The following is an 18,996-nucleotide window of genomic DNA, read 5'->3' as shown; positions in this document are numbered from 1 at the left end:
GCTTGTACTTGCGAGTTTGGCCTGTGGCAGCGATACCTGTATTTTGGTTCTTGCTCTTTTCTACGTTACAAGAGCTTTGTTGTCAGTATGAGTGGCGTTTTTGTAATCAGGAGCAGGTAATTTATCGATACAAACCAACTTAAATTTCTCCTCAGTGTCCCTTTAAGGGGCGAAGTTGTGGCCCATGTGCACTGCTGTGGCTGTTTCTCAGCGATCGCTTTGATCGGCCTCAATTTTCATTAGTTAGAATTTTGGAACTGTGTATCTTGGGCCAGAGAAAACAAGAAAAATGCATACGACAGAGCGTGGCCCGCGCACTGGGGCATCCAACAGCGTGGCTTCATTTTCACGCCTTCGGTTCACTATAGCATTTGAGCTGATCACTGTGCATGCAGTTCGGCAAAAGCAGTACGCGAGTGCTAAGTGGGCCACGGGTCGTGAAGGCTGCATTTGGGTCGGCATTCCACAGCCAGCACTTAGTCTCTTTCGAAGGTGTCTTGCCGTTCTGCTGGTGAGCTCTCTCAGGGTTAGGTTACATGCAACGTACCCCCAAAGGCAGAAGAATGGACAGCCACCGCCGTAGCTCAGTTGGTAGAGCACCGGATGTGAAATTCAGAGGTCGCAGGTTGGGATCCCATCGGTGAGGTGTGATTGTTTTTTTCTTCTGCTTTCTAATCAATTATCTTTCAAAAGTAAAACAGTTTCATTATTAATATTCCATTGAATAAGCCCACAAATTACATTCCCCTATGCTACTTGGTTTCGGTGACTGTTGGCTTCTTTCATATATATTTGTATGCATGGATATCCATAAAGTCAGTCACGTTTAGCCTTGGATCACATTAATGTGAACTTCTGGTAATTCAAACAAAAAAGATGCCCAGGCTTAGCTTGGTTAAGCCAAGAATGCGTTGCATATTGCGTGGTCTTTTTGCGCGAGGTATTGCTTTGCGGCACTCGATTTTCTCAGCAGCTTTTCCTCTGTGACGTATGGATGGATGGATGGATGGATGGATGGATGGATGGATGGATGGATGGATAGGAGCGCCCCCTTTGAAACGGGGCGGTGGCAACCGCCACCATGCTCAGCCGTTCTTTTTTTTGTGTGTGTTTGTTTTTGTTTTTTTTTTTTAATTTTTTTAGGTGCTTTGGTGACGTCTGCAAACCACGTGACGTCACGTCACGTGGTTTGGTGGCTGCCCGGCCGCGCCCAAGGGCTGAACTGAGTGATTGCAATATGCTACGCATAAAATCTCTTGTTCTTTGATGTTTGAATTAAGGGGAGACACGAGTCTTGAAACAGTAACGAAAATGCAAAAATTTCATTTTTTCAAAAATGGCATATCTGGGTTCAGTGTGTACTGTAAAGTACATACCTGTAAACTGTCAAGGTCTAATTCAGCTCCAACTACTAAAAAATCTGTATATTTGACACCTCTGAAGCGCCGAAATGGTGATTTTGGAGCTAAAGGTGGCCAAACTTCGCGCCTCCCTGCAACCATGTCCCCGATGGCCTCCATCTTGGCCTCGTTTGAAAGCTGCCGCTCTTCCTCTTAGAACGTCCACATTCTGCCGTTATCTGAGGCCTGTGCTGCAACCTGTGAATGGTTGGCGCATGTATTTCAAATGTGATTTTCTCAGCTTCATGTTTCTTGCCAGCATGACTAGCCTTACGGAAGTTGTTATTATGGTTTACGGTGCAATTTCAAGTTAATCTCATACTGATGAATTCAGAAAAAACTAAACTATGGAGCTGTGCTATTTTTTTTTTTATGGCTGAGTTGAAATATCAAATTTTGTGACCAATAAAGTCACCTCATTTTATTTTACAGTTATGGTGCTACGATGTAACTGAACATTTTTTTTGTTTTACCTCAATAACAATACAAATTGCATAGCTTCGCATGACAGAAGTTTGGCTACAGCTTCATTTCAGTCGCAGCCAAAAAATATGAGGGAAAGTGTCTTAATGACCTATAAGCAATAACTTAATTAGGCTTCAGTTATTTTCTCATAATGGGGGAACTAATCGAGATATACTGAAACTACTTATACTTTTTTAAAAACAGGAGGAACAAATGCATATATGCGCCTAATTTTACTATGATATCCCTAATAATAAAAATTTTTATTTTAAGACCCGCATCTCCCCTTAATGAGACATCTCCACTGGTAGCGGAAATGTCAAAAAATGATGTGCTACTAGGAAAGAAGACATTCCATGCTTTCATATGAATGCTGTATTTTTCAAGTTCACCCCCTCTAGGAAAAAGCTACAGCCCAGGATGGCACGTTGCTGAATGCCTCCTGTAATAAGAGCATGCATTCTGAAGTTCCTAGCTAGGTCATGGCACTCTAGAAAACCTAGCCAGTCATTCATGTGAATTTTGCAGCTACACTGATTGGCGGAGGCTTGTAGTGTGTGATGTACCAGTGCAAATGTTCACTCAGTGTGCATTTGTTTCAGGGGAGGACAACATTCTTCTTATGGGAGATCTTCCACCCACTGAGAATGGTGAGCTGTCATGAAAACTGGCTCTGCTGTTTATTTGGCATCAGGGAGGAATCGAGAAACAATAGGAAGAACTTTTATTTTAGTTTATCTGTGCTGTGTCATCACTGCAGGCAGTATCAAGTTTTGCATCAACTTTTGAGTATCCCTCCCTGCCTTGGATGAGTTTGAAGTGAGTCCATAGTTTACTTATTACAAACATCCATAATGGCCTGAGGAAAAAAATGGCTTTCAGCATAAAAGTGCTGTTTTAGTCCCTCCAGTAGTTTTGTAGTTTGGGCATGCTGTGTTTGCCTCCTTTTCCAATAGCTTTGTATTAATTGTATTAATTGTAGAGGTTCCATCACATGCCACTCATTTTTGCCGTGTTTTTGTGGTTTATAAAGGCTTTAAAAATTAATTTCTCATTTATAACCTCGGCTGTTGGTTCTGTGCTTCCTGTTTCTGGCATCATAATCTGATATGGTTGTGTTTGCGCAGCGGTGCGCATGCTTTCAGACATGGGGTTCCATCTGCTATGGCCGAGCAAGTTAAAGCCTCATGACACAACGCAGATCTGGTGCTCCGACAAGCTGCGCAAGTTTTGCACAGGTCTGAAAAAGAATTAGTGTAACTTGTGGCCACTTTGTTTCTTCTTGTTCCTCACCTTTACGATTAATGCCTTGCATTATACCAGGTGCTTCAGGGAAGACTTCAATTAAGTTCAGTAAGGTAGAACATTGGGCCCATTGGTGCTTCATTTTTTCGGTCGTCAAACTGCGCACAAGAACATCGGGACACAAAGAAAGAACGACACGGCCGAGGGCTTGTCGTTCTTTTTTTGTGTCCTGTTGTTTTTGTGCGTAGTTTGACGATAAAAAAAGTGACTAAGTAATTTTCAAACATAGGCTTTTCAAGGTAAAAATATGGCTTTTGTGGCATAGTATTACCAGTGTTGGTGGACACTGGAAAGCCAGTGAATTGTCTTGTGTAGTAAGCTGGTTAACTAATTTCTGATAATTAACTTTGTAACTATCATAGCTAGGCAACTGGTTGCAATTAGAGATTTGTAGCCGGTTGTTAGTAATAGCCATATCAGTTTTTAGAATTGGCGACATCGTGCCAAAATACATCCACTTTCAGAAAGCATGCAGGCAAAGCAACCTTTCCATTGCACTCAACTAGTCAAAAAAGCCAGATTTTGTCGAACCACAGTGCCAAGGGTAATCGCGTTTTTGGAATTGTAAAAACTGATATGGCTGTTACTAACTGCCGGCTACAAATCTCTAATTGCAACTAGGTGCCTAACTCTACTGGTTAAAAAGCTGATTATTAAAAATTAGTTGACTAGCTTACTACTTAAGACGATTCGCCGGTTTTCTGGTGTCCGCCAACACTGGTAATACTACGCTGAAAAAGCCATATTTTTACCTCAAAAAACCTGTTTTTGAGAATTACTTAGTCTTCCCTGAAACACCTGATAGAAGCAGACTTTCAATTGGCACACAGTTTTGTAATATTTGTATTGTACAGATACAAGTTATGCGAAAAAGGGCATGACATTAACATGCGTTCATCTGTTAGTCCCCAAGTATGCATGGAAAGCCTTTTTTTTTTGTATATTTCTTCCTAGTAATTTTTGTCTGAACGCGTGACCCCTGCTATGCGTTTTCAAGTTCAGTGTACTAGAATTGAAACAGAAAATTGATTCTTAAGCTTTTAAGTGTTTCCTTTCATGTTGCTTGTACCCGTATACGTTAAAGAGCATTACCTGTTGAATAATTAAACTGTTGGCCATTATTATCAAGTACTTATCACTAGGAGGTAAGTGCAAACTTTAAACAAAGTAACAAACTTTAAACAAAGACTAAACAAAGTAGATAACACACTGTAGTCACCAATGCAAGTTTGCAGACTGCCTATGGATGTATCTGGCAGCTGTGATTGCAACTATTCAAGTTAGGCGTGCTGCAGATTGTTTGAACCTTGGTCGCATTTCAATGGAGGTGACATTAGCAAATTTAATGTCATTCAAATCGAATGACATTAGAACCTGTTGTCATTAATCGGCTGCTACACAGGAAGATTTAATGTCATTAGCTTCGAATGACATTCACCGTCGAATGAGTTTGGAGAACTCGTTCGCATTCGATCTCAACAGGGTGCGCAAACCTGCCCTGCGAGTGCCATTGCCATCATGCTTCCAGCGAGAGGAGGCGCTATCTAGCGGTGACGTAGGTCGGTAGTTTTTATTTCAACACCACTTCACTACGCTGACCTGACATCACAACGCAAAGGAAGGTCGCACCTTGCATGAAATCTGGACTGCGAAAGCAGCACTCGGCTGCTTTTAAAAAGAAAGTAATCGTAGCTGTCGAAAGCATCGGCACTGCGTCAAGCGCTGCTACATTGTCTGCATGAGGTAGGGAGAGCGTGCATGTTACTGCCACCGGACACGGGCCTCTCCAACCATGATGTACATTCGGATCGCGGGCGCTTGGGCCAGAATTTCCAAGGAGCTTGCCGGTTGTTATTTCAGGAAATGCGGGATATCTAACGTGCGTGATGGTACCGGTACACCTGGCGATGACGATCACCAAAGCTTCGATGTACACTTCTGAAGCATGTGCGCCTGCGCGAGTGAGGCAAGCGCGAGCGCCTCTGTACCTGCCACTCGCGCTACACTCGTCGTATCCGGCGCGCTGGCGTATACAAATAATCAGAGGGCGATCGGCTTCCGCGACTTCCGGTACGCCTTCAAGCTGACTGCCCTTCCTTACTCGCATTATACGTGGATGACAACTTTTTTTTTTTTCTCGTTTTTCCTATCCCCAAATTACACCTTGTATTGTATGGGGGTCCTTATTATACACAGGTTTTTTTTTTTTTGCAGCAGAACTTAATTGCTGCTTCATAGCGGTTTCTGTTTATGGCAGGCATGTGGAAGCTTTCGCATCACCGTAGTCAATAATTGTTGTGTGAGCATTTCTTTCTCTGATATTCTTTTAATCTTTATTTTTGTTTGTTGGGTGCAGTGATAGTGGCACCAGCCTCTCATCATAAAGGAACTCGCCGTGATGGGCTATTGTATTTAACTGCTGAGCCTACAGCATGAGATCCTACCTGCAGTGATCTCATTTTGATGGGGTCAAAATGAAAAATTGCCAGTGTGCTGTGTGATGCCAGTGCGCATTCAAGAACCCTAGGAGGTTGGAATGAGCCTAGAGCTGTCCACTACAGCATCTCTCAGAGTCAAAATATGCCAATTCGGGACCTTAAACTTCACATAACATACCATCTTATAAAGGCAGGAAGGTTTTACAGTGCTACACAGATTTTTGTGTGGAATTATCATGAAGTTTGCAATTATGCAGTTTCCAAAATGTTCATTCTTTCACATATTTTGCATGAAGGAACTGTTGTGTCCCGAGTCAAGCCAGCCTCTCTCTCTCTCCCCACTTTCCTTTCCTTGTCTGTTTCTTAGAGACCCGACAGACTTGTTTTATTGTGGCTGTCTCTCTGTTACAATCTGTGAATGCAGGCAGCATCCGGCGTGTGCAAGAGGGCCTGAGCCACCCACTGATCCCATGCGGCTGGCACTGGGGCGGCTCTGTAAGTGACCTGCCACCCCTTCTCGTGCAGCTGCTGGCCGACATTCCTAATGGCCAGGCGTCAGCATGATGGCTTCTCATTCACCCCCTTGGGCAATCACTCTCGGTGAGGCATTTACCCTGTTCTCTTTCTTCTTTTTCACAGCATTCAGATTCCATTAAGCAGAAAAACCTAGCTACCTAGCTCTTGTGAATATTGCTTATGCCTTCCAGCTATACTGACCACTTGGTGTGCTGCACTGCTTAGATTATTGATAAGGCATGCAACCTTTTGTAGCCTGGTAGGCTGTCTAGATCATACACTGGGTGGCTAGCTGGTGCTGCCTGCGTTCTGTTGATGTCCACCTGGGTCTTCTCAAAAGTCTCAAGAGGAAATTTACCTTGCACTTGAAGAGCCTATATGTGATTAATGCTTTCTTCTTGCAGGTGCTGCGGACAGTCATTGGCCATTTTGTTGCTACAGCTGGCCAGCATAGAGAAATCTGGGGTTGCTGCCTTCATTGTTCATCACAGGAATTTGCACTGGCTGTATATGTATGCCGTTATGCAGTGCCATATTATTGAGACTGGGTCCTGACATGTCGTTTTATGATTCCCACTTCTTCTGTGGTAGAATTGGATGGAAAACTTCATGGTGGCTCTGCATGTCATCTGCCAATAGCTTGGTTCTCCCTAGAACACCTACCTTCAGATGATGCTGTGAAGCATCTTTGAGCAATTGCTGCCATGCAAGTCTTGGAGTGAACGATATTAAGTTGCTGAGGTGGCAAGATGCATTTTTGAAGCCCTTGTCAGATGTCTTTCTGATGCCTTATCAGTGGCAGTTGGTGTGCTTGGTAATGTTCTTCAGTGTTTTTAAGGAGAACTGTGGCTTAGATGCGTATTTTTGGAATGGCGCAGCATGATAGCAAACAAGTGTCGCATATATTTTAACCCTTTTCTTCCTGACACTTGTGTGACATGCTTTTAAAATGTCCCCTGTGCCTTTGGCACTCTCCATTGGAGACGCTACTTTGCTTGGACATGTTGACCTAGTCGTGTAGCTTTGTTGACTTTTAATACAACTCTGATACCTTGCTGTGTGTTTTACATTATAGGTTTATTATTAGCACTTGCTGTGATCGGACCTCACGAAAGTGCTTTGCATCTCGGAGTATGTTAGTTCAGCAGAAATGCTTCTGTCAGTTTTTGTCAACCCATGGAACTCAAGATGCGAGATGAACTGTGCCTAAGTCAGAGCATTTGCCTTGTTTTCTGTGTGGTTGGTGTTTTAACTGTAAATAACTGGACCTTTGTATGGCCTGTGAAGATCAAGTCACTTTTGGAGTGAATAGGTGAATTTATTCTGTATATCTGTACATACCTCAAGAGGCCGATGGAGCTGCATTACTGTTGCACCTGCACAGAGATTATGGATAACCAGAATAAGTGATGTTGTGGAGTCATGAAAAAAGGCTTGTGCAGAGGTTTTGCGTACAGCCTATAACTGTTCAGCAGTACTTATCATAAATCAAATTTTAATCTCATCTCCTCTGCGCAGCTTAGCCATATTTTGTCTTGTAGGGAGATTCAACCAGCTGCACTGGGAAAAGCCAGTGTGGGTGTTTGTCTGTGTGTGTCATGTCTGACAGCTGTACTTCATAGAAGCATTCTTCACAGGGAGTGCATTTTGCCTCCTTTTTAGCTGCTTTTTAAGATGGTATTGCTCTTAGTTATGTACCAAGTCAACTCTCCTGTTTTGTTAAGCCTTGTGTAGCTGGGGCTATGCATGTTCAAATTCAGGGGCTTCATTTGATGCCATGAAATAAAGAAACAAGTGCCACTAGCATTGCTTAGCCATAGCATGTCAATATTCTTTGGCTGAGGACAGGATTCATTGATTTCAGTCAAAAATCTTGCTTGGCGCCTGGTGCTACTCATTTTAAAGGCTTGAATCTTGGGGGCACTATTCCTCGGCAGCTAATCCAGCTATGGATTATTTCTGTGTGGACTAAAAGCTTATTTTTATAATGTAACGGCTTGGTAAAAAATCTATTTTTTTAAACTATGCCTTCAAAGGCCCGAACGAAATGGTTAGAAGTGTGACAGTAGAACAAAACATGGAGAGTTGGCAGCAAAAGCCCACATAGTGTGCCCAAGAAGCACCATGTTATTTGTTATTTACTCTGATCCTACTAATAATTCTAGTGCACTTTTATGATTGAGTTTTTTGTGCATTGCCAATTTTGTTAATTCTATATATCTTTGTGCACGTTTACGAGTGATCTTTCACAAATGCAAAATTATGAAACCACTCTCTTGGATAATTGTAGCCAGGCAGGCTACGCATGCGCTTCTTAAAGTGTCTTGTTTACAATCTTGGTGTTCTTAATGTTGTTGCTTTTAGAGTACCTGCTTTTTGTGATGTGGTCATCTGGAGTGCGTAAGACTGGGTGCATGGTGGCAGTTTTAAATTTCAGGCCGAGAGGCATCCACACAGTTCGCATTCTTCATGGGCTGCTGAATTAGTGTGGTGTTGAGAATTGAGACAAACTCCACAGGTGCCCCGCCGCGGTGGCACAGTGGTTACGGCACTCGGCTGCTGGCCCGAAAGACGCGGGTTCGAATCCGGCTGCGGCGGCTGAATTTCGATGGAGGCGAAATTCTAGAGGCCCGTGTGCTGTGCGATGTCAGTGCACGTTAAAGAACCCCAGGTGGTCGAAATTTCCGGAGTCCTTCACTACGGCGTCCCTCATAGCCTCAGTCGCTTTGGGACGTTAAACCCCAATAAACCAAACCAAACTCCACAGGTGTGCCCCAGCTGAACATGGCAGCTCATTTTCACTCATCTGCTGAGATTTTTTATTTTATTTTATTTTTATTTTATTTTTGTCGTAACTTGGCAACAGGTAGACATTTTTAGTATTTTCAGGCTACTAAAAAATAGTGAAGCTTTTACTTCCTGAGTAACAGCTTTCTGTAGTTAAGAAAAGAATATTTCAGTAATGCTATGTATTGTGGGAATCCCCCGATTTCTAGTCCCTACTGCTGCACTTTACTGATTCACTGGAAGCTGCAGCATTACTGGCTCCCTCAGTACATAGACTCTTACTGGTGTTGCAGTGGAAAATTATCTTTTGCAGCCTTTCTATCCTGCTGTTCTGCTCTTCAGATGATGTTCATCAGTATGAAAAACAGTATGGTCACTCAGCATGATCTTTGAAACCCAGGTTTTATTATAAGACCTTGATTAATCCATTAACTAGTAACGTAGACTGAAAGGTAGGTTTTTTGTTGTTGTGCTTATTAAAAAGAGCTACATTGCCATTTCAGCTCCCTCAATCTTCGAAACCCTGGTCTATAAGACTTTAATTAAACCAGCAACTTGTAACATAGACTGCAGGGTAGATTTTTTGTTGTGCTTATTAAGAGCTACATTTCTATTGTCAACGGGAACTGAAAGCAAATATCGAGACAGCAGAGCAGCCCATGATATATGCTGCACTTCTTCCACAAAAATTGAGATTCACTTGACTATTTAAGTCTTCTAGTGCAGAGTAAATTACAATTGTCTTCTAAGTGTCCTGTTTCCTACACTGTTGTGTAGTTGAACAGACAAAACATTCCAGGTACTGTGCAATGTGCTGTTATACGTGGCATATTTTTAGTGACAAGCTTATTGCCATCATACTGTCTTGCAGTATGCAGTATCGTGCATTATGATAATTCACCGAATTTCTTGAATTAGCAACAAGCATGTTAAATGTGTGATTCAAATGTTTAAGTGACACAGTCATCTGGCTGCATACACTAGGGTGTGAAAAAAACCGGGACTGAAGTAGCAGCCAAAATCGCTGCATCAGCCGCATACCTTTCAGGCCTATATAGCTTTCACATCTTTCTGTTGAGTGGTGCAGCTAGTTGATTAAGCAGCTGCCATGTCATTTGGCTCTCCTCTTCTGTCCCACCTCCTGTGCTTTCTTTTCTTTTACTGCCACTTTTTAGGAGGTTATAAATATGTCTGACTAGTGGTTTACACCTCTTTAATTGTTTGCATTACTGAAAAACAATGCTTCAAGCATTTGTATTTCCACATCCTGGTAGCCTCCTCACTTTGCTTCTCATAAAAAAATTATTGGAGCATCACCTAATATGTGAAGTTTTCTTAAGGTCACCTGACTTGATGCAATTCTATCCATGGCAGGAAAATTTCACATGTGGCAAGCGATTTTTAGCAGAAGCATTTGTGGACCTGGCCATTTGATATGCGTTAACCATTTGCAGGATGAAAAAATTTGCAAATGCCATTAACAAATATTTAAGGTCTGCGAGCATTTTTCATTACACCAGGTAACATCAGGCACCTTATGACCATCTGACTAGAACATATTTAATACTGCACTCTGTTTTCTTATTTTCAAGGCTTAATTGCATTCATTTTAATTTGTGAAATAAGTTTGTTTGTTTTTTTTTGTCAAATCGTATAAGGCCACTGCACAACTGTAGCCATACATATCAAGGTATGTTTCTGTGGGGCTGATGCTCATCTATTATTGCATAAACCGTCGTCTGGAGGGAAGTGAAACTGATGTTTGCAATATGCTACCGTGTTCTCTATTTAGATTAACTTTCTGAAGCTAGGTTAATTGAAGAAAATTTTTTCAGTTTGCTTGTAGTTCTGGCTAGTGGTGTCTCAAAGAATTATAAACTTTCTGGTCTTTCTAAATTGTCCAAACACATTAGCAAAGTATAAGTTGTCTTCTGTTTGTTATTATACATACCTAATATGCTTTGTGCACTGTTCTGTCCAAGAAATTCATTGAAAATTTTCTGTGTAGTTTTCCACTGCAACATGGTATATTTGACGTGTAGTGTTTTAAAACCCTTCCAATTCCTAATATAGAAGAATGTTTTGCTCAGCACCCATTATTATATTTTGGTTGTATCCCATTTACTGACGTTTTATGCTGTTGAATTTTTCAGAAAGGTTTTTCTCAGGATTGTTTGTATTTTGATGTATTGCTTGGTTTTGACATTCCCCTTGCTCAAAGAAAAAAAAAAAACATTTATCTTTGTATAGATTAATCACTGTAGTATCTAGAGCATGTACCAATGCACTCTAATAACTTGCTACTGTTGAACTTGTGAGCAAGTCAGCTTAAGGTGCACATTGAGCTGGTGATAAGGGTTACCTTTGTTGAGCTTTTGTGGACTGCTTATTGGAGGGACTAACGGCATTCTGGTGCCGACAGGAGTGAGCCTTTGCCTTTCTAGCAGCCACCATCATCTGTAACAGTGCCAGAAGTTGTAATTGTAAAGCTACATTGGTGAAATTGCATTACAGTGATTGATTGCAACTTTTTTTTTTTCATCCTTTTCACATTAAAAGAGCACACAATACACAATGACATGAGTGAAAAAAGACTTACAATAGTAGTACTTTTACCTTTACCACCTTAATTTTTTTCAGTTATTTTGGGCTTGTTGAAATGCTTTAACCACATACTCACTTCGGTGGCTTGTAACTTTATATAAGTAAGACCTGGAATGATTTTGCTGGTGTAATGTGTGATCAGAAAAACCAAACTGTTCTCCCAGTACAGATGCATTTTTGCTTACGCTACTGCGCTGCGCATGTTTTGGAAAGCCCACCCAAGCTGTGCTCACCCACTGCACTGCACTGCTGTGCAGCTGGCTTTTAACTAATGTGCAAATTTTTACTGCTTTGTGCAGCATGCATAGTACTGCTTTTTATGCAGCGTTTTCTAGGCAGGCAATTTTATTGGATTTTCAGTGTTTCTTAAGGTTTTAAATACTTTTCATCTCTTTAGTAACCAGCTGATTAAGATTAAAGAACAACACATGCTAAACTGTCATATGAAGAGGTGTAAATTGCTTTAATATCCGCATTTTTCTCTGATTGTGGCTACAACTTTCACATGTTTTTACAGTAGTGCGAGAAAAGTCAAGTTAATCAGTCTAATAGATGTTTGTTTGCTAAAGTGGATTATTGCACCTAGTTGATTGCAAAAAGAGGGTTAATTGTAGTTACCGCAGGAGCTGCACTATATGTCTATGCATTACCTGTGATTAGTTACAGCATCATCTTGGTAATTTTGTTATATATTGGAAAAGTCAATTTTGCACAGCACACTGGTAAAGCATAGAGTGCATTGCTCTCGTTGGAGAGCATGTTCCAGCAGCATACTGTTGAAAGCAACTGGTGCAGTGTAATGCTCCAATAATTCTTGAGGATTCAAGTATATGCAACATTGCAGGATATGAATGCTTATCCATTGTGCTGTTCATGTGTGTCAAAATAATTAGTTGCAGGTTTGTGGCGCTTCAGTCTTCCAAAGTGTCTCGGGCATTTTTTTTTTTATCAGTCGTCCTCCGTGCAATACATGGTCAGTTGAATCTTCCAATGTGAGCACAGTTTCGTGAAGGAACAGTTTTCCTCTGATTGCTGCCTTTTTTTTTTTTTAACGACTATTGCCTCCTGTTGAGCACATGTGTACCTCATGTAGACGTTTGTTTACCATGTAATGCAGTAGAGCTACACAAGGAAAATGGTCCTTTCCTAGTTCTGGTCAGCCTAAATTTTACCAACGCAATTTAATGTTCATGTTCCATGCTCTGTGCACATGCTGTGACAGGCTGCAAGTGTGGGCAGTAGTTCAGAATGGTCTGGCTTCCAGTATACTGCTAGTCACTAACTAAACCTTCCTTGGTCACCTTTTTTTTTTTTTTCAAAAGTTTTCTGTGCGAAAGCGGCAGGTATTATTTTCAGTGGAAGCTGTATGAAAGGTGTCATTTTAGAACATGGGGCCAGATTGTCCTAATTTTGTGTACAAATGCACTGTTACTTGTTTTAAAGCAGTGATGCAGCTTCTGTTAAGCACTAATAACATTTTTAACTCGTCTTCAAGTGGGAGGTGGCTACTCAGACCCTGTAACATTGCAGTAGTGTTCATATTGAATAGACGTGATAATTTTCATTCTTGAGTAATATTTTCAACAGGAAAATTAATGTTTATCATACCTCTTTTCTTTATCTGCTTGTGTAAATCTACTAGAGTTGCGTTTAACACTGTGAATGAAGGGAAACAGCAAGTTGCTTAAAGACAATTTTCCTTTCAGCTTTCTACGTATTTTCTCAAGCAGCTTAAATGTGAAATATGCCGTTGTTAATATGCTCAATCTAAATGTTGAGACTACTGTGCTTTTGTTGCAGTGTGTTTTTCTTGTGTCCCACTTGTGTTACTTGTTCTTAATTGTGGGCAACACCTATACATGTGATTCTGTGTCAGTTGATCCTGTAGTGATCGAAATATGTACAAGTTGAATAATACATCTTGTTATAGAACCCTAACTGTTACAAAGATGTGTTTTATTATTGCTAGCATCATGGGCTTCCATATATGCCAGATTTGTTTCTACAGTGATCTTATAAACCTCTGCACTTTTGCTGGTATAAACACCATGTTGGCTTAGCTTACTGCAGGTGTGTGCTTCATCAGTATGTCCTGGTTTCTGTAGCTGGAAACTAAAAAGCAAAGGATACTGCTAGAGAGCTTTCTTTCCAGTAGAAGTGTAGAATTCATTGTGCATCTTCAGCCGCTTATATGGCTGTCATCAAAAAGGTCTCAAAATGATGATTTTGGGATGATTTGTTTAGAGATTGGAACTCAGCACACTTGGAGTGAACTGGAAGCAGAAGCAGATTGAACAAAGGAGGGTTGCATGCAGATGGAATGGATAGTGTTTATTCCAGATGGAAACTCAAATGAAAATGTGGTTAACAGCAAAGGGAATTTCATAGTCTGATGTTGTGTCACCCAGCTTTGTTATCCACTTGTCACTGATATGCACAAGTCCTGTTATGCACCAAATTTATTTCAAGAGCCTGTGCTATCAGTGGCATTTAAAAATGTGAAAAGTACTGCTCCCACAACAAAATGATTTGCAGTGTTCTGAAATTCGTTTGCTTACAACAAGAATAAGCAAAAAGTACATGATTTAATTTCCTGAAACACTGATCAAAAGAGATTCGTGTTGTGGACATACAGAGTGTTGGTGCTATTAATGAAATAGCATTTAGGTGGTCAGCCTTGCAAAAACCACCTGGTTTCTCCATTACGAAATTTCCTGATTGGTCAATTGGGAGATGACGTCAACGGGATCATGTAAGCCCACTGGAACCCTATCGGAGAGCGGCGTCAAATTTGAGCTTCTGAAGGACCCAAAAATTCGCCAGTTGGCCCGTCTCCAGAAAATTTGCAAATTGGCCCACCCACTAAATTTGGCACTTGGCCCACCCGCAAAATTTGGTACTTAGCTCACCTTCAAAGTTTGGCAGTTGGCCCACTCCAAAAATTTAGCACTTTGCCCACCCCCAAAATTTGGCACTTGGACCACCTCCAAAATTTCCCACTCAATTGGCTACTGAGCCAGAGTTGTCGGGTTCAAACCCGGCCGCAGCGGCCACGTTTTGATGGAAGCAAAACGCAAAAGGCGCTCTTCTGCTGTGCAATGTCAGTGCGCGTTAAAGATCCCCAGCTGGTCGAAATTATTCCGGAGACCTCCACTACGTCACCTCCTCCTTCTCTTACTCCCTCCTTTATCCTTTCCCTTACGGCGCGGTTCAGGTGTCCGCCGAGATGTGAGACGTACTGCGCCATTTCCTTTCCTAAAAAAAAATTTTTTTTTTTGGAATATGGCAGTTGGCCCACCTCCAAAATTTAGTAGTATGCCCACCTGACATGGGTTAAGCTGGCATAGTGGGTGGATTTGCAGTTTTGGTGCCAAAATGTGGCGTGATGTGAAAATGGCAGGAAAATCTGGTTTCAAGCGGTTCTTGGCGGAAAACGATGGTGAGTACATGTGCGGTGGTGGGGCACCGAGCGTCCGTCTGCCAGAAACTCAACGGACAGGGAGACCGCATGTCAGTGTCTGTCAGAAGTGGCTTTGTGTTTGTGTCTACATAAAGTAATGATGGTGAAGGGTACCGAATTTCATTGCATGAAAGAGATCGGAATTGCAACGTAGACAGCAAGACCGACAACCTAAATGCGAACGCATTTCCTTCGTTAACGAATCGGTAAGGTGGCCTCTGATCTTTTTCTTGACAATATAGCCAATTTTGAGTGCGTGCGGGGGTGAGATCTCGATATGAGCTCTCTTAATTCAAGTTGACGCCGCGGGCCCTGTAGAACTCTGTGTATTTCGATGGGCAAAAACACCATAGTTAAACGTTTCAGCGAATGCAATGGTTAATTCAAACAAGCCGTTGTGTTGGCCTGCCTTAGCAGGCATGAAAGCGCACCGGCTCACCACCGGCCATTTCGGGCGAGCATCTGGACTCCAGACTATGCTGGCCACCTTAACTTCCATGCTCTGGTCCAGCAGCCAGTGGTCATGTGCTTGTAACCTAGGCAACTGATCACGTGACTGAGCGTGCTGTTATTGCGGTGCTGCTGAAGCCCCTTAAAGAACTAGCTGCTGCTGGTACCGCCTATTGCCAGCTGTGTTCTCACTGCCCAGCGTGCGTTACGTACAGCCTTTGTCAAAAGTAAGTAGCCCAAGGGGGGCAAGCACTTCTAAGCATTGTAGTGTGGCTCTTGTAGTATTTGTGGGAGCCCTAACTCAAATAGGAGAGTTCCTTACACCTTCAGAAATTTTGTAATGCTGGTGATCTACAATGAAACACGCAGCGTGGCCCAGAAGCAACACCTTGGGCTCCTTACTTTTTACGATGGTTGTAATACATCCCCAAGGGGGAAAGCAGGTATGACCCATGGATACCCCGTGTCCGGCAGCCAACCAGGTCATCCATGGCCCGAGCTCGGCAAACCAGCTCGGACCTTTGTTGGGGATTGACATTGGCCTTGCATGGGCCGATCACCGCTTGCCGACGCCGGGTCATGCTCAGCCCTACGACGACCTAACGATAAATAACCTTTTATAGTAGTGAGTACACCAAATGGCAGCTTTACAAAATACGTGAAAAATGTTCAGAAAGCCTAATTCGCATTTACTTTAATTTAAACGCGAAAAATAAAGGTCTGCAGCAATGGAGTAGTTGATTGGCCCAGTGTCAGCATATTTACAGGGGAAATCTGAATATTAGTACCACGCTGTCACAAAGACTAGTGTCTAGCGATAAGCAGACTCAACATGCAGGTCAAGGAATAGAAACCAGGAGTTCGTGTGGCACCAACATGCTGAGCATACATCCACCGATCAAAGAATTTGCACGAGGTAATAATCCAAATCTAAAACCCTCCTGTCGGAGCCAGTGGCTCTTGCTTGTTAAGCAATATTTTTATTCATTTGTGATTCTGTGATTGATTCATTTGTGATGACACAAATGATAAATGCACTTGGTGGACCACATGGCAGATATCTAAGAAAAATGTGATAGCTAGTTCACTCTGCAATCTTTGTTGCGAACATTTCGCAAATGTAATGAAACGATGTTCTCAGGCACACGACCGTGTGGAGTGCACGTTTCATGAATGAAGTTCATACTTTGTATATTTGAAAAATATTCTGCCGGCTGTTACATGTATGGTCAAGATATAACATGTAGTGTTTAGACGAGCGGCTGTGCCCCAGTAATACACAGTTGTCCCAAAATTTACCCGACATGGTTGGTGCCCAGTGGTGGCCTGGTATTGCTTGCTTGCCTACGCATTGGCGTCCAACTATTACCAGGCGTTTACCAGTGGCTGGTTGTTTGCCTTTTGCCATCCATTGGCCAACATAGCAGTTGGTCAGCTGTTGCCCGACGCTGGCCCAAGTTTATTTGGCCGAGCACATCGGCTACTAACTCAAGACCGGCGACTACCAACCATTTGCCTTTAGCCAATTTCTTTTTGGTTTCCCTGTCACCGTTATGTCAAGGCAGGGCATCCGTCGGGTCCGTCACCCCTTCCTTTCCCCCCGCCCTTTTTATTTCCGTGTATCTTTCGTTGCGACCGCATACGCTGATATGTTTCGCCGATGCTAGAAGCGTGTCCCACCAGGCATCGGATCCAAGAGCACCGCCGCTGTGCCGAAGGAGGAAGGAAACGTGGGCCGGAGACGGGGAGTAGGGGAAGTGAAGGAAAAACTGTATTCACATATTTACATTATTTACATAGAGCGGGACTGAGAATGGCTCTCAGTGGAAGGGCAACGTCTTCGTCAACCGTAGTCGACTGGAGCTAGCAGGCTTCTCGGCCACACTCACGGCCGAGTTAAATATCGTCCGGTTTCCCCAGATCCCTGGCTGGGGAATAATGGTCGACGAGCACTGTCCAATCCGATGGACCGAAGGGGACGTTCTTGTCACCACCCACGGCTGGGCAGGTGCGAGCTTTTCCACTCTAACGCAGCTGGGTCGATGAGAGGGGGAGAATGCTGACTCAACCAGCCCAGCGGGAAAGGAACCTCCCGAAGTCTTCCAGCAGGGGAATGAACTTGCCTCCCCGCCGATTTCCCAGAACGCGAGTCGGGGACACAGAATTCTTCAATTATCCGCCAGCGTGACCGGCGCCGCCAAGTCGCCTCCGCATTCACGGTGGTTGCTCGGACAAAAGCTCCTGGGCCTCGCCTGCCTTCGTCGCCGCTATAGTGGTCATCTCCGCTGTGGTCGCTGGGGTTTCTGCTGACAATGGCCCTCGACATTCTTGCTACACTAATCCGCTGAGGCTCGGAGGGGCATTCCAAACATCCCACTTCCCATGGTCGTCGCGGGGTTGTCGACCTTGGTGATTGTTCACGGTAGCTGTTTGATCGGGCCACGTGGTCCGAAGTACGGCTACAACAGCAGGCCTCGATGAATGTTCACGATAGCGGCTTGATCGGGCCCACGTGGTCCGAATTACGGTTACAACAGCAGGCCTCGATGAATGTTCACGGTAGCGGCTTGATCGGGCCCACGTGGTCCGAAGTACGGTTACAACAGCACGTCCGCCGCCCGAAGAGGTCTCGTAGTGGTTGCAGCCAACGCTGCTGCGCGCAGAGACCTGGAGTTGTGTCCGTTCGGCTTTTGGTCACAGCTGGGCCCAAAGGTTCTTCCTGCTTCGTTGACAGCTGTAACGAGCTCAACCAGCAAAGTCCAAAGCCCAACAAGCAGAAAGCGCCAAACTGACTTCAAGAACCGCCAAGCTGTTTTCGGTCAACAAAATCTCTTTAGAGAAAATGAGCTGTAGCGTGAAATTTACGTCCTCCTCCGAAAGTTGACATGTTTGACCAAACCAGAATACACAGAGCTTGTTTAGCCAAAAGGGAGGAAAATTTTCTAAAATTTTGGGGGGGTGCCGTAGCACGGTTTATGTCACAGAAAGCCACCGCCCGTGAGAGCACGAAGGGAAGGTGGAGCTGCTGAACACACATACAAAACAGACAAAATGATTCCCGCTAAAGCAAAAAAAAACAAAATACAAATTTGCATAGCGGATTAACGTCTGGGGAGTCAGGAAAGGGCATTACACGGGAGAGCTTCGGCTGAGGCCATCAGCGTTGTCATTACCTCGCAATTTTCTGAAACGCATGTAAACTGAGTCCCGCAATGCCAAGCTCCAAAATTTCGCTCTCATTTTTGTATCAGAGTTAAATGAACAAAAAAAAACAAAAAACAAGCATTAAACTCAATATGAGATTATGCGTCATATCCGCCCCTTGCGCAGCCGCGGTCCGACAGCTGCTTTAGCAGATGAGACATTGCATAATGCTAGGAATTTCAGCTTGCATTTCTGTACAGGAGAGTTAAATGAACAAAAGAGACAAGCATTCAACTCAAGAACGGGTTATTCCTCGAACCCGCCCGCAAACAGCGGTGCGACTCAGGGAATTTACTGGTTCCTATTTTTCAGCCGCCCCCTGCGCGGCCGCGGTCCGATAGCTACTCTAGCAGGTGCAAAATTACAC

General features: G+C 43.3%; 1 protein-coding gene across 3 annotated transcripts in view; it reads left to right on the top strand.

Annotated features, from left to right (window-relative positions):
* LOC149351526 (endonuclease/exonuclease/phosphatase family domain-containing protein 1-like) overlaps positions 1 to 13,453 on the top strand; it is a 33,176-nt gene extending 19,723 nt beyond the window's left edge. Inside the window, exons 8-12 of one of the 3 annotated variants that reach the window (XR_016290613.1) lie at positions 2,468 to 2,515; positions 2,993 to 3,103; positions 6,033 to 6,208; positions 6,529 to 8,642; positions 8,892 to 13,453. Coding sequence is in view for 2 of the 3 variants with exons in the window: in XM_089580890.1 (XP_089437016.1) it covers positions 2,468 to 2,515; positions 2,993 to 3,103; positions 6,033 to 6,172 (299 nt within the window). In the remaining variant the exon portion in view is untranslated. Of the gene's footprint in view, positions 1 to 2,467; positions 2,516 to 2,625; positions 2,685 to 2,992; positions 3,104 to 6,032; positions 6,209 to 6,528 lie in introns of those variants that run through there. The other 2 variants (XM_089580890.1, XM_089580891.1) reach the window with 2 other exon arrangements.
* The last annotated feature ends 5,543 nt before the right edge of the window (positions 13,454 to 18,996 follow it).

Source organism: Amblyomma mixtum, chromosome 3 (genome assembly GCF_055824585.1).
Source record: "Amblyomma mixtum isolate Tamu chromosome 3, ASM5582458v1, whole genome shotgun sequence".
NCBI lineage: Eukaryota > Metazoa > Arthropoda > Arachnida > Ixodida > Ixodidae > Amblyomma > Amblyomma mixtum.
This window is presented reverse-complemented; position numbering and strand designations above follow the sequence as displayed.